This window comes from Portunus trituberculatus, chromosome 25 (genome assembly GCF_017591435.1).
Source record: "Portunus trituberculatus isolate SZX2019 chromosome 25, ASM1759143v1, whole genome shotgun sequence".
Lineage (NCBI taxonomy): Eukaryota > Metazoa > Arthropoda > Malacostraca > Decapoda > Portunidae > Portunus > Portunus trituberculatus.
In genome coordinates this window covers 12050184-12065314 of record NC_059279.1, presented here as the reverse complement: position 1 = coordinate 12065314, position 15131 = coordinate 12050184, and the positions used below count along the sequence as shown (strand labels likewise).

Genomic DNA, 15131 nt, shown 5'->3' with positions numbered 1-15131 from the left:
ATTGTTGTTGGGTTGGGCGTCTGTTGAACGCTGTTGACACATCAGCATAGGGACAACAGATTTAGGTCACAACTCCTCGATTTACATCGATCGGAAAGGAAACTGGAGATGAAGGTACAGAGAGAAGGATAGAATCCGTACTCACTGCTTTCACCGGTGAACAGGGGAAAGTAAGAAGATCTACACGTGAATCAGAAGAAGGAGACACACCAAAGGCTTTAAAAGGCAGGAAATCAAAGCTATAGGGCGGTAGTTAGAAGGATTGGAGTGGTCACCTTTTTTAGGGACAGGTTGAATGTGAGCAAACTTCCAGCAAGAAGGATAAATAGAAGTAGAGAGACACAGATGAAAGAGTTTGACCAGGCAGTGAGCGAGTTCGGAAGCACAGTTTTTGAGAACAACAGGAGGGACTCCATCCGGACCGTAAGCCTTCCGAGAATCAAGGCCAGAGAGGGCCAGGAAAACGTCACTGTTTGATCTGCTGCAGTCTCTGACGAGACAGCCAGACGTTACCCTACGGAACGAGTTCAGAGCTCATTATTTCCGATCTTCGGATAGGCCTGAGACCAGGCACACACCACACACCGGGACAACAAGGTCACAACTCCTCGATTTACATCCCGTACCTACTCACTGCTAGGTGAACAGGGGCTACACGTGAAAGGAGACACACCCAAATATCTCCACCCGGCTCCGGGCCGTTGTGTGTGTGTGTGTGTGTGTGTGTGTGTGTGTGTGTGTGTGTGTGTTTTTTTTTTTTTTTTTTTTTTTAACCCCGGTCCTCTGGCTTGTGAAGCCAGCGCTCGGGAAGATGTGTGTGTGTGTGTGTGTGTGTGTGTGTGTGTGTGTGTGTGTGTGTGTGTGTGTGTGGACGACATGGAACTCGAAAATAAAGGTATGTGGGTAGGGAAAGGCCGGGGAGTCGGAAAAATGTAAGGTATGAGGAAAAAGGATGAGACACCGACTAAGCAGGAATCCTCTGGACTTGTGTATAGGTGGAAATGGAAAAATATTGAGGTATGAAAAAATAAATTAGGATTGAAATGGCCAGAGAGGATGGAAATGACAAACAGCTCTAACCACTGAGCTACCGTGTGTGTGTGTGTGTGTGTGTGTGTGTGTGTGTGTGTGTGTGTGTGTGTGTGTGTGTGTGGACGGTCAGGAACTCGAAAATAAAGGTATGTGGGTAGGGAAAGGCACAAAGAGGAGGCAGAAAAATAGATAATTGGGATAAAAAAAAGAAGATTCAAAATTAGGATAAAAATGTAAGGTATGAGGAAAAAGGATGAGACACGAGTTAAACAAAGATTGAATAACGACTAAGCAGAGAATAAGACAGACTAACACAACAAAATGGACAGGATGAAGGAAAACCAAATGAAAAAAAGAAAAATGTATATAATAGTTGGTGGAAATGGAAAAATATTGAGGTATGAAAAAAATAAATTAGGATTGAAATGGCAAAAAAATAAAGCGACTCCACAGAGAGGATGGAAAAAAAAAAAAAAGAGTGCACAAGGGAAGGACGGAAATGGGAAGAAAAAAAAGCGAGTGCACGGAGGGACGGATGGTAATGGCAAAAAGACGAGTGCACAGAGGGAAGGATGGAAATGACAAAGAAATCGAGTGCACGAAGGGAAGGATGAAGAAAAAAAAGCCAGTGCACAGAGGGAATAGCAGATAGACAGTGGAGAATTGCCAAAATAAAATAAAAATAAAAAAACACGAAATAAAAATTGAAGCAAAAAAATCATATCGCAAACCGTCACTTTCTCATGAAAAAAAATGCACAAAACAATATTTCAAACCAAGAAAATAAAAAAAAAAAAAACGTACAAAAGCCAATACCAACAGCAATCTTAATAAATAACAACAATCTGTGAAAACTGTGCAGCTATCAAGAGTAACTCAGTGAGATGGTAAGGCAACAGTCACGTCCCTCTATGCCAGGCTGTGGATGCAACGTGCCCTCACTATAAGGCACCGTCACCCTTTATTACTCCTCTCCTTTGCCTCTTAAGAAGTATTAATCCCTTCAGTAGCATGACGCGTTTTCACATTCATTCTACTTACTATTCGGCGATTTTACACAGTTTCAAAAATTTGTGTAGGGAATGAAATAGTGAAAACTGTGCCCATTCATCTTCTAAAATCCATAAACCCTTCCTAATGTAAATAAAATCGTCTAATCATGCCTAAAACTCAAGGTAAAAATGTGCCCCAATACTGAAAGGGTCAAGAATCTGAATATTTCCTTCCCTCAGAACCATTAACATTTGCTAAGTATGGTTAGACACGTTTTATAGTGACTGCTACATATAACGATGGCTTCTTCCAGCTTTCCTTATTTTCTTATGTATGTATATACGTATTTTCTTTTTATGACATACAAGTTACGTCTATTTATTTTTTTTTTCGCTTTTTGACCATATCTTTTATATAAATTATTCCATTTCATTGAACGTTTTATACACTTATTTGTCGTTCTCAATAAAGAAATTCAACTTTCTATTTCGCTTTGAATCTATTTTCTCTCTCTCTCTCTCTCTCTCTCTCTCTCTCTCTCTCTCTCTCTCTCTCTCTCTCTCTCTCTCTCTCTCTCTCTCTCTCTCTCTCTCTCTCTCTCTCTCTCTCTCTCTCTCTCTCTCTCACCATCAAACTGACCTTTAGTTTTTAGTTTCATTTTCCTTTTCACCCATTTTCATATTACTAAATCATTATTAAAGATAGAAGTGCTACAGTCACACCCTCCTTTTCATTGCGTTCTCGTGTTATTGGGTTCCTTTCGTCTGAGAAAAACGTTTTGGATTTATCAGATAACACGATCGGAAAACTACAGCCATAGCTTCCTCCAGCCTCCATCTTGCAGTGTCCTCTCTTTACATCCACATCGCTTCCTTACCACCTATTCCTACTTCGACTTCAAAACCTCTCCCTGGATTTATCAGATAATTTACGGAGACGAAGCAAAACCAGACGCCCACCTCCTTGTGCCTCGCTCTCATCCATCTCACAGGCAGACGCGGTTCTCAGGTGGCAACTTCCTTCACAGGTCGTTTGGAGGGGATAAATTCTCGCCCACCAAGTGCCCGTCACTCAATGATTTTTCACAAGCCTTAGGACTAACCTGCAATGGATACACGTGTTTGCCGAGTCCCAGTGGTAAGAAACGAGAGTGTTGAATGTGTACGTGAGGTTTTCTTGTATGTCTCGGTGCGTTTACTAAAAGGATTTAAGAACAGATAAAGTTTCGTTGGGGAAGTTGTTAGAGATGAGAGAAAAAGTGGATTAAAGAGAGAGAGAGAGAGAGAGCTTGAGAGAGAGAGAGAGAGAGAGAGAGAGAGAGAGAGAGAGAGAGAGAGAGAGAGAGAGAGAGAGAGAGAGAGAGAGAGAGAGAGAGAGAGAGAGAGAGAGAGAGAGAGAGAGAGAGAGAGAGAGAGAGAGAGAGAGAGAGAGAGAGAGAGAGAGAGAGAGAGAGAGAGAGAGAGAGAGAGAGAGAGAGAGAGAGAGAGAGAGAGAGAGAGAGAGAGAGAGAGAGAGAGAGAGAGAGAGAGAGAGAGAGAGAGAGAGAGAGAGAGAGAGAGAGAGAGAGAGAGAGAGAGAGAGAGAGAGAGAGAGAGAGAGAGAGAGAGAGAGAGAGAGAGAGAGAGAGAGAGAGAGAGAGAGAGAGAGAGAGAGAGAGAGAGAGAGAGAGAGAGAGAGAGAGAGAGAGAGAGAGAGAGAGAGAGAGAGAGAGAGAGAGAGAGAGAGACAGGAAGGAAGGCGCCCATCTGATCATTCACGCCCAAGAGTGACCCACTACCACCATCAACACCTCTCCTCCTCCTCCTCCTCCTCCTCCTGTTTGACCATGCTCTCTTCCAACAATTACAAAATAAATATTCACACTTATAAATGTGTGTGTGTGTGTGTGTGTGTGTGTGTGTGTGTGTGTGTGTGTGTGTGTGTGTGTGTGTGTGTGTGTGTGTGTGTGTGTGTGTGTGTGTGTGTGTGTGTTTGTGTGTGTGTGTGTGTGTGTTTCACTGTTTGATCTGCTGCAGTTTCTGACGAGACAGCCAGAGGTTACCCTACGGAACGAGCTCAGAGCTCATTATTTCCGATCTTCGGATAGGCCTGAGACCAGGCACACACCACACACCGGGACAACAAGGTCACAACTCCTCGATTTACATCCCGTACCTACTCACTGCTAGGTGAAAGGAGACACACCCAAATATCTCCACCCGGCCGGGGAATCGAACCCCGGTCTAACCACTGTGTGTGTGTGTGTGTGTGTGTGTGTGTGTGTGTGTGTGTGTGTGTGTGTGTGTGTGTGTGTCTGTGTCTGTGTCTGTGTCTGTGTCTGTGTCTGTGTGTGTGTGTGTGTGTGTGTGTGTGTGTGTGTGTGTGTGTGTGTGTGTGTGTGTGTGTGTGTGTGTGTGTGAGCACGCTCGTTTACCAAAACGTCTGACTTCTGATCTTTTAAAAATTTATGATTGGGAAAGAGAAAACTTAGTATTGTCCAAAGCCTCAGAAACTCATTTCCTCTATATATCAACTTGACACAGCCTTCCAGACAACTATCTTCTTCAATGACACTCAAATGAAAAATAGCTTTTATGAAGTCAGGCGCTCTGAGTCTTTCCGCCAGTTTCTCTCAACTCCCACTCCTCAATTGTTAACTGTGCAGAGGATGCCTCTCAGCTGATATATGAAACATTCTTCACATGTTTCAGTGAATTCCACTCTCGTTTTATCAATTGGTCTCTAAGTGACTGTCTCCAGCCCGGTTCTCAGCAATGCAATGTTGCATCTCTTCCTATCTTCTATCGCGATTTCATCATATCTGCTCTTCTGCCCTGGTAACTGTTTGTTTTCCCTCCTCTAGCAGCCTCACTGCAAAAATTTTCTCTTTTTTCTCATCCCTATTCCTCCACCTCATTAATGCAAGAGTTAACCAGCATTCTCATTCATTCACCTCTTTCTCTGGTAAACTCTGGAACTTCCTACTTGTTTCTATATTTCCTCCTTCCTTTGACTTCGAGCTCATTCAAAGAGGTTTAAAGACACTTTGTCTTCTGCTTGTCTTTCTTTTTACTTTTCTTTCTGAAATCTTATAGGAAATGACAATAAATGTTTTTTGGGGAGTCTATCTTTTTTTCCTTGGTCAGTGACTTTCTTACATAAAAAATTCTAAGTGACTTTATCTACTTTTATTGACTTTTCTTTCTCAATTTGTTTTTCTTTCCCTCTTCCTCTTCCTCTTCTTCCTCCTCCTCCTTCTTTCTAGAAGTAAATGATTTAATCAATGACTCACAGCATGGCTTTCGAAACAGACGTTCTTGTCTGACAAATTTTTTTTCTTTCATGTTATGGCTTATAGCGCCTGTAGGTATACTTGAAGAGTATATATATGGGAAGCGCTGTTAAGCTTCCCCCCATTAGTGGCGCAGGCAATTTTATTTATAGTGGTCCACATATTAGGGCCCATCTCACCACCCAAGCGCATCTTTGGTGTAACCACCTAGAACCTGGGTATCATGGTGACATGTAGGTAACTTTAAACCATACGATAAATGGCATAGCTTTAAAGCGGTATGTGGTGGGATTCGAACCTACGCGTGGTCGTCTGCCCGATCCCACAATCACCACCTTATCCAGTACGCCACCACCTCCCTTTGCTTGACTTCTTTAATGTTGTTTCCACCATGTACGATGAAACAAAGGCATTAGATGTAGTGCATCTAGATTTACGAAAAGCCTTTGACAAAGTTCCCCATAAGCTGCTACTAGGTAATTTTAAATCACATGGTATAGATGGAAAGCTCCTCAAATAGCCCAAAGACTGCCTCTCTGAGAGAAAGCAGCGCATTGTTTTAAATGGAAAATTTTCAAACTGGCGAGAAGTGTGCCACAGGGATCTGTGCTCGGCCCTGTTCTTTTTTTTATTTACGTTAATGATATCGATGAGAGCCTCACCTGTAAAGTATCTAAGTTTGCTGATGATACTAAAATAATGAATAAAGTAGTCACGTCAGAGGATAAAAGACAATTGCAATCCGATCTTGAGAGCTTAACCACTTGGTCAGACAAGCGACAGGTGAGCTTTAATGTAGATAAATGTAGTGTTGCACTTTGTTCATACCGATTACTCAATGAATGGTTCCAAGCTTCCCAAAGTTAATGAGGAAAAAGACTTGGGCGCTATAATTACCTAAGACCTAAGTCAAGTAAACACTGCTCGGAAGTAGTTAAAACAGCAAATAAATTGGTTGGGTTTATTGGTAGGACTTTTGAATTTAAATCAGAAGGGATAATTCTCACATTGTTTAATGCGCTCGTCCGAACTCAACTCGAATATTGTGTCCAGTTCTAGTCACCCCATTACGAGAAAAATATAGACAAGCTGGAGAGAGCTCAAAAAGGGTCACCAAGTTGATCTCACGACTGCGGAACAAGCCATATGAGAAGCGCTTCAGGGAATTCAACTTGTTTAATTTAGAGAAACGACGAATGCGAGGGGACATAATTGAACTATCTAAAATGTTTCCGGGCTTTGATAACTAACGTAAATATAAACAAGTATCTCATCATTGACAATACCAACACCACTAGAAATAATGGTTACAAGATTATGAATGAGCGTTTCAGGTCACACGAGGCTAAACATTATTTCTTTAATAGAATTGTATACGTCTGGAACTCTCTCCCAACACATGTTGTCCAGAGTAATACATTAGAAACTTTTAAACAAAGGTTGAACAATCACCTCGCATCAACCCCTCAAATAACGTACTTTGCGCCTACATGAAATATTTTTTAATTACTGTACTAGAGAGTATCATTTCTCTTTCAACTTTTCCTTTCACATCTTTGATTTTCTTCCTTCCTATGTTCTCTTGTTTTCTTTTTCTTGAACCCTGGTGTCCTTCAACCTCTCACTCGTAGAATATGTAGTGGTAAAATTGGCACACAGACACCTTCGTTAGGCCCAGTAGGATTGTTGCTGTCTGTTCTTTCCTTTGTATTCCTTTTCCTCCTCCTCCTCCTCCTCCTCCTCCTCCTCCTCCTCCTCCTCCTCCTCCTCCTCCTCCTCCTCCTCCATCTCCTTCCGTTCCTCCTTCTCACACCTTAAAACATAAAATCGAAATGGAGAAAGAATACATTTATGAAATAAGCCGAATACGTAGGACTAAAAAGAAAATGAATAAAAAAAAAAAAGGCACTCGAGGGTGATAGGACAACAGCGCCAAATGGGAATGACGACTTTAGTGCCATCGTATCGGATTCTGAATGGCACTCTCTTGCCTCTCCATTATACTGACGTGATACTTAGTGGTTATAATACTCGTGGAGGAGGAGGAAGAAGAGGAAGAGGAAGAGAAAGAGGAAGAGGAAGAGGAAGAGAAAGAGAAGGAGGGAGGGAGGGAGAGAGGAAGGGAGGGAGGAGAGAGGAAGGGAGGGAGGGAACGAGGGAAGGGAGAAGGATAGGGAAAGAAAGAGAGAAAGGAAGGAAAAACTAGAGCTTGTCGTAGGAAAAGTCTTAGGAATGTAAGGCAGGAAATAGGAAAACGAATATACAGGAAGTGGAAATTCGGGAGAAAGAAAGGAGGAAGAGGAGGAAGAAAAGAACAAAAGATGTAAGGTTCATCTTAAATATCAGCAATGTAACATAAGAGACGAAAAAATGAAGAAAAGATGGCCTGAAAGATGCGAGAAAGAAGGAAAATTAAAGTAACAAATGTGTATAAATCATTCAAGCGAACCAATTAAAAATGTAATATGGGAAAAATTAAAGAAAAAACGCAAAAAAATGAAAAGGAGGATGAAAAACACGAAATACAAATTTAGAAAGGAAATAGAGAAGGAAAAAATGGAAAAATAAAGGAGGAAAAAACAACAAGGAATAAGAGAAAGAATGTGATAGTGATGTGAAAATTACTATAATAATGAATTAGAAATTATTACACTGACATGAACATAAGGCTCGCGCAGACACACACACACACACACACACACACACACACACACACACACACACACACACACACACACACACACACACACACACACACACCTAATCAATAACCAATATCATATACTATAGCAGACTTAGAATAATAGTTTTTCCTTCTTCCATCTTACTCTCCTTCTCTCCTTCGTCTCCCTTCTTACACCCTGCGCCCTTTCCCTCTCTCCGTCGCCCCTCCCTCCACATCTTCGACCCGCAGGAGAACAAACACAGCCTCGGATATTGCACAGGTGGTCTATTCAGGTAGCCTTGAATGCGGGGATGAGGGGAGGGAAAGCTTGATGGAGAGGAGGTGGATAGAAGGTGCTGGGATAGTTCATGAGCGGGGAAGATGGATGGATGGGGAGGGCAGGGAAGTGGCTCGGACTAAGGTGGATGGGGGGAAGATGATATGATGGAATAATAGAAGGAAGAGACTTGGATGGACAGGGATAGTTGGAGGAAGAGATCGGGATGGACAGAGATAGTAAAGAATAAGGAAGGGACTCGTGTGAACAAGGATGGAAGAGCAAGATAAGAAATAAGATCAAATTTTTGACAGAAAAAAAAAGGAAAACGGTGGAATTAACAAGGATAAGATTGAAAAGACATAAGGCGGAAATAGAATGACAAGAATAGGAGCAGGATATGATGAACAAAGATGGGAGCACAACATGAGGATGAATCTCAAATGGAATGACTGTAGAAGGAAGGAACCGAGATGGAAAATAAGAAAAGAAAGAGAAGGGGAAGACAAATGAAGCCTGAGATGAACACGGTAAAAAAGGGAAAACAAAGGAGAGGCTGGTAAGTAGAGAGACAAGGGAAAGGTTGGGATAAGCAGACATAACAGTTATAGAAGTAGGAACAGAAAAGAGTTCAGTGAGCTGGGCTAGGAAGGCTGACTAATCAATAATAAGTTGGAAAGTTTTGAGAGAGAGAGAGAGAGAGAGAGAGAGAGAGAGAGAGAGAGTGTGTGTGTGTGTGTGTGTGTGTGTGTGTGTGTGTGTGTGTGTGTGTGTGTGTGTGTGAGAGAGAGAGACTGTTTGATCTACTGCAGTCTCTGAGAGACAGCCAGACGTTAGGAACGAGCTCAGAGAGATTATTTCCGATCTTCGGACAACAAGGTCACAACTCCTCGATTTACATCCCGTACCTACTCACTGCTAGGTGAACAGGGCTACACGTGAGGAGACACACCAAATATCTCCACCCGGAGAATCGAGAGGTCCTGGTGTGAGCCAGTGACTGAGCTACCGTGTGTGTGTGTGTGTGTGTGTGTGTGTGTGTGTGTGTGTGTGTGTGTGCACGCGCTTGCGTTTCTGGAATATAAAAAGTAACGGTATCGACAATAGAGAAGTGAAAATATTAGATGAAGAGTGAAAGCATATGAAAAATTTTTATTAGGAAAGATCTCACTTAAGGTTGGAAGAGAAGAACATAGCTAGGGAAGACAAGACAAGACAAGACAAGACAAGACAAGAGGAGAGGAGAAGAGAAGAGGAGGGAAAGGAAAGGAAAGGGGAGGGAGAGTAAGGGAAAAGGAAAGTGTAAAGCGTGAGAGGTGAAGTTATGTCAAGGGTCGTGAGGGTAAAATCCTGAAGTCAACAAGGGTGAGATGGAGGTGCTAAGAAGCTTACATCGTGAGGAAGTAGCCGACGAATACTGGAGGCTTGTGGAGGCGGTGAGGTAATGTGGGGAAGAGTAGGAAGGGATACGAGGAAGGAGGAGGAGGAGGAGGAGGAGGAGGAGGAGGAGGAGGAGGAGGAGGAGGAGGAGGAGGAGGAGGAGGAGGAGGAGGAGGAGGAGGAGGAAGCAGTGGTAAGGGGACCAGAAGTGGATAGACAGGGAACAAGACCTTAGAGAAGCAGTAAAGAGTAACGGAGAATAAAAATAAATGGAAGGACACGAAAAGAGAATGAACAAATGCTAATGAGAGGAAACATAGAGTGGACGAAAAACAAGGAGGAAATGAGAGGAGAAACTGAGAACAAGTGAGAAGGACTAAGGGCATGGTATGGAGGCAATGATGAAAATTAAGATATAAAAAGCAAATTTAATGAAATGGAAGGGTAAGAACAAATGGACAAACAGAATAACTGGTGTGTTGACACTGTTACACAAAAATAAAACAAGGGCAATTGGGGAAGGAAAGGAAAGGGAAACATAGAAAGAGAGAATAAGGATGTAGTGATAAAACGGAGAAAACCAACAATGCAATACTAAAAAGAAATACGATGTACAACTAATTGATGACAAACAGAATATATTTAAATCAACAACACATTACTTACAAAACTATAGCACTGCAACGATACCATTTCACAAAAACTAACGCCATGCTGGAGGGAACTACAATAAGTTTGTAAAACATATTGCTATTTCCAATCAGTACACATACTTATTTGTCCAGCTGTATAGAATTGACAAATGTACAGGATGGATGCATTTCTTAACATATTTTTTCATTCTCGTGTCACAAATATTTACCTAAGAGAAATTGCAGCAAAAGTTTTATGACGAAAAGATTTTTTTAGGTCTTTTTAGGTCAGTTCACTCAAGCTCCCAAACCTTTAACCTTCGAACAACACACTTCCACTTCACAGCGGGAACTGTTCATTCGTGACAAGTACTTTGCAAACACAACCTGCAGGTCGGAAGGCAACTCGCGGCCTGTTCCTGCAGGTTGATGGAAGAGGAAGTGCAAACCAGTATTAATGAATTTCATCTTTTTTAATCAGATCTAATTAAATTATATTGGGTACTAAAATCCGTACATTTTTTTCAGTTACGAGACTGAATAACACGGAAGGATAGGATGATGGTAGATGAGGACTGTCCAGCAAAATGGTTTAGGGCTAACATGACAAGCTCATTCAGAGTGAGAGATGTTAATTTAAATTGTTAGTTCAGGTTATTTCAAATCAACAAATATTTTAATTGATCTAAACATAATTAGTTCTGACAAACCAAAAAAAATGCAAAAGTAGTTTATATTCAGTAATTAATAGTTACTGTTCAATTCATGGAATATAATTATGAGATGCCTTGAAATGACAAAAACCAAAAACCAGCACCTTTACCATGCACGAAGCGCGAGTACCTGCACTGAGTCTCCACGAACTCCCCGACAAATCCGTCAGCCGAAAGTCCATTTTAATCTCCAAATCAACTCTGAAAAATAGGTAATAATAACAATAATAACAATAATAACCATAACAATGACAATAATAGCAATAATAGCAATAATAATAATAATAATAATAATAATAATAATAATAATAATAATAATAATAATAATAATAATAATAATAATAAAAATAATAATAATAATAATAATAATAATAAATAATAGTAATAACAATAAGAATGATAAGAATGATAGCAATAATAACACTAGTAATAATAATTATCATAATAATAATAATAATAACAATAATAATAATAATAATAATAATAATAATAATAATAATAATAATAATAATGATAATGAAAATAACAAAAAATAATAATAATAATAATAATAATAATAATAATAATAATAATAATAATAATAATAATAATAATAATAATAATAATAATAATAATAATAATAATAATAATAATAATTGTAAATTTTAAAAGATAGAAAATACTTTATTGCATTACAGTAATTTAGGTTTGATATCGTAGCAGTTTCTGCTTGAGAGAGAGAGAGAGAGAGAGAGAGAGAGAGAGAGAGAGAGAGAGAGAGAGAGAGACTTTCATATCTGATTATTTCCACGTGGACCAATTACTTCATTAATTCCTGAAAATGTAAGAAAAAAAAACTAAGAGGTGTCGTCATAACATCAATCTTTCTCCCTCGTTGCACACGAAATAATTCTACTTGACTTACAATGATCAGTTAGGATCATAACTTGTCATGGAAATATATCACTGGGTATTCATATATTCTCTCTCTCTCTCTCTCTCTCTCTCTCTCTCTCTCTCTCTCTCTCTCTCTCTCTCTCTCTCTCTCTTCCTTCCTTCCTTCCTTCTCTCTAAGTCTGTAATTAATTAAAAAATATATAGCTTACATAAATCAAGTTACTGCTATAACACCATATATAAACAAAACACAGCAACAGAAATTTGCACAACTTTATTGATTCCTGCAACGTAACACAACACAGCACAACACAACTGACAAAGGAAAAAAACTTCACTTCCTGAGAAACATTCCGTATACACTAACAGCTCCCTCACAGGAATCCATTTGGCTTCCTTCGATCTCAGCTGTCGCCGGGTGGACGTTAGTTTTGGTCGGTGCGCTGGTCACCCCATTATCCCACGGTGAAAGTTTGCCCGCCATCCACTAAAGACTCTTAACTATTTAATAACATTCTCCCTCATCCATTTTAGCAGACTTTTTGTTTGTCTTTTTTTCTGCTTCTCGGTACAGCTCCGTTACGTAAGCTTTCTGATATTTTGTTATTGCTGTCAGTGTTAAGACCGGTGTGTGTGTGTGTGTTTCACTGTTTCACTGTTTGATCTGCTGCAGTCCCTGACGAGACAGCCAGACCTTACCCTACGGAACGAGCTCAGAGCTCATTATTTCCGATCTTCGGATAGGCCTGAGACCAGGCACACACCACACACCGGGACAACAAGGTCACAACTCCTCGATTTACATCCCGTACCTACTCACTGCTAGGTGAACAGGGGCTACACGTGAAAGGAGACACACCCAAATATCTACACCCGGCCGGGGAATCGAACCCCGGTCCTCTGGCTTGTGAAGCCAGCGCTCTAACCACTGAGCTACCGGGTGTGTGTGTGTGTGTGTGTGTGTGTGTGTGTGTGTGTGTGTGTGTGTGTGTGTGTGTGTGTGTGTGTGTGTGTGTGTGTGTGTGTGTGTGTGTGTGTGTGTGTGTGTGTTTGGAAGTTTTGACTGTAAGACCACTAATTGTCATTATTATACATTATTATCATTGATATAATTATTATCATTATTATGATCAGTATTATTAGTAGTCTTAGGTCCTTCATAATTCCAGTCTTTGTGGAGTAATATATTATCAAAAAGAAATATTTGTCTTGGATGTGTCTTGGTACTTTTACTAACGTTTCGAGCACGCATTTCACATGGAATTAATTATGAAGTTTTGGCTCACATATAAGAAGCACAGTATAGTTAAGACAGTTACATGAGTAAAGCATTATTTGAAGAACCACAGGATATAAATACTACTACATCGTAATACAATTGCCTTCTTGTACGGAAAGAGAATGGTCATAGGGCGGTGTGGGATGCCGTGGGTAGGGGGTGACCATTGGGTAGTAATAATGGTGGTGGTGGATGATGAAGTAGATGAAGTAGTGGCGACCTGGAAATTAACAGGAAGACCGAAAAATGAAGGATGTGGATAAGAAAATGAACGACAGTGCTTTTATATATGTGTAGATTCCTGAGGTTAATCTGAAAAAAAAATTCTAGAAGCCATGAGTATTCTAGGCAATGGTTTGGGAGAGGCAGCGAGGCAGGCAGATGCCTCCCGCCTAGACTACAATCCCCACCACATGACAAATTCCGTATCTAGACCCTTAAAACTTCCATTCTAGAACACCATGTTTTGCTTGCTGAAAGAGCTCAGTAATCACAGAGGCTAGCAAAATGTAAAACCAGTGGAAGAAAATGGTGTTGAGTATGATGGCATGGGAACTGTGTGGCATCTTGCTCCAGAGCCGGCATCGGGCGGCGGCTGGCTGGCGAGACGATTACCAAATCCTTCACTACACATCAATAACATGTGTCCATAAACACCCACTACCTACAATACATACCCGGTGGGCCGTTGCGAAGAAGTTTATGTTGCTTAGGCGTTTATATTTCACTTGAATAACTTCTGTCCGAGAAAGCACAGAATCCAACACACTGGTACACGGTACACCTCACAACACACGCAGAAGCAGCTACTGGCTGGTGTGGTTCCGGTTCCGTGATTCGAAACTATTCGGTACCGAAACGATGCATGACAGCAAACCGTTTCGAGTCCTTCACCAATATTAGACAATACTTAATGACTTAAATATCAAAAGTTACGAAAAAAAATGCAAAACACTGAAAGATTTCATGTTCAAAGAAATGGTAGTGATAATGAAAATGATCACATACTACTACTGCTACTACTATTACTACTTCTATTACCACCACAACCACCACCATCACCATCACCACCACCACTACCAACAACAACAAAAAACTCTCTCTCTCTCTCTCTCTCTCTCTCTCTCTCTCTCTCTCTCTTAATGTAACACACACACACACACACACACACACACACACACACACACACATATCTTTGATTAACCTGGTGAATCTATCATCATCTATCTTAACCTGAAATAACAACGGGAGAAAGGGAGCAAAGGAAGGGAGAGGCGGAAGGGAGGGAGGGTGAGAGGGAGAGAGGGAGGGAATGAAGGAAGGAAGGGAGGGGAAGATGTAAGAAGGGAAGGAGGGAGAAGTGACAGACGGAAGGAGGGGAGAGGAACGAGAGGGAGAAGAGACACGAAGGGGAGAGAATAAAGAATTTGGAGAGGGATGGAAGGAAAGGAATAGGGAGTGAGGGGAAGTAAGGGTGAGATTGTGGCCCATAACAAGAAGACAGCCTTGAGAGGGGAAAGGTAGGCCCAACACATAACCATATTGTGGGTTCACACGCTGCGTGAAGGGAGACGAGAGGGGGAACGACAAGGAGCAGAAGAGAAGAAATGAGGCTAACGAGGAGGAGGAGGAGGAAGAGGAGGAGGAGGAGGAGGAGGAAGGAGGTGGAAGGAAAGGAGTGGGAAGGATGTAGAAAGGAGGAATAAAAAGAAAAAAACACTGAGAGAGAGAGAGAGAGAGAGAGAGAGAGAGAGAGAGAGAGAGAGAGAGAGAGAGAGAGAGAGAGAGAGAGAGAGAGAGAGAGAGAGAGAGAGAGAGAGAGAGAGAGAGAGAGAGAGAGAGAGAGAGAGAGAGAGAGAGAGAGAGAGAGAGAGAGAGAGAGAGAGAGAGAGAGAGAGAGAGAGAGAGAGGAAATTCAAAATCCATAGGTAGGCATAACATAACTGAACGTAAAAGTGAAAGTGGGAAGGAAATATGGAAATAAGAAAATAACAGAAACTGAAGAAAGAGAAG

The 15131-nt window shown here is 41.1% G+C and overlaps 1 protein-coding gene across 1 annotated transcript in view; it reads right to left on the bottom strand.

The window, feature by feature from the left end:
- The window catches only part of LOC123508638 (neural cell adhesion molecule 1-like), a 333273-nt gene extending 319387 nt beyond the window's left edge, over positions 1 to 13886 (bottom strand). The window contains exons 1-2 of the mRNA XM_045262480.1: positions 13796 to 13886; positions 11094 to 11164 (exon numbers count right to left, since the gene is read on the bottom strand). Of these exons, the coding sequence (XP_045118415.1) occupies positions 11094 to 11145 (52 nt within the window). The 5' untranslated portion in view covers positions 11146 to 11164; positions 13796 to 13886. The remainder of the gene's footprint in view (positions 1 to 11093; positions 11165 to 13795) is intronic.
- Positions 13887 to 15131: the final 1245 nt, after the last annotated feature.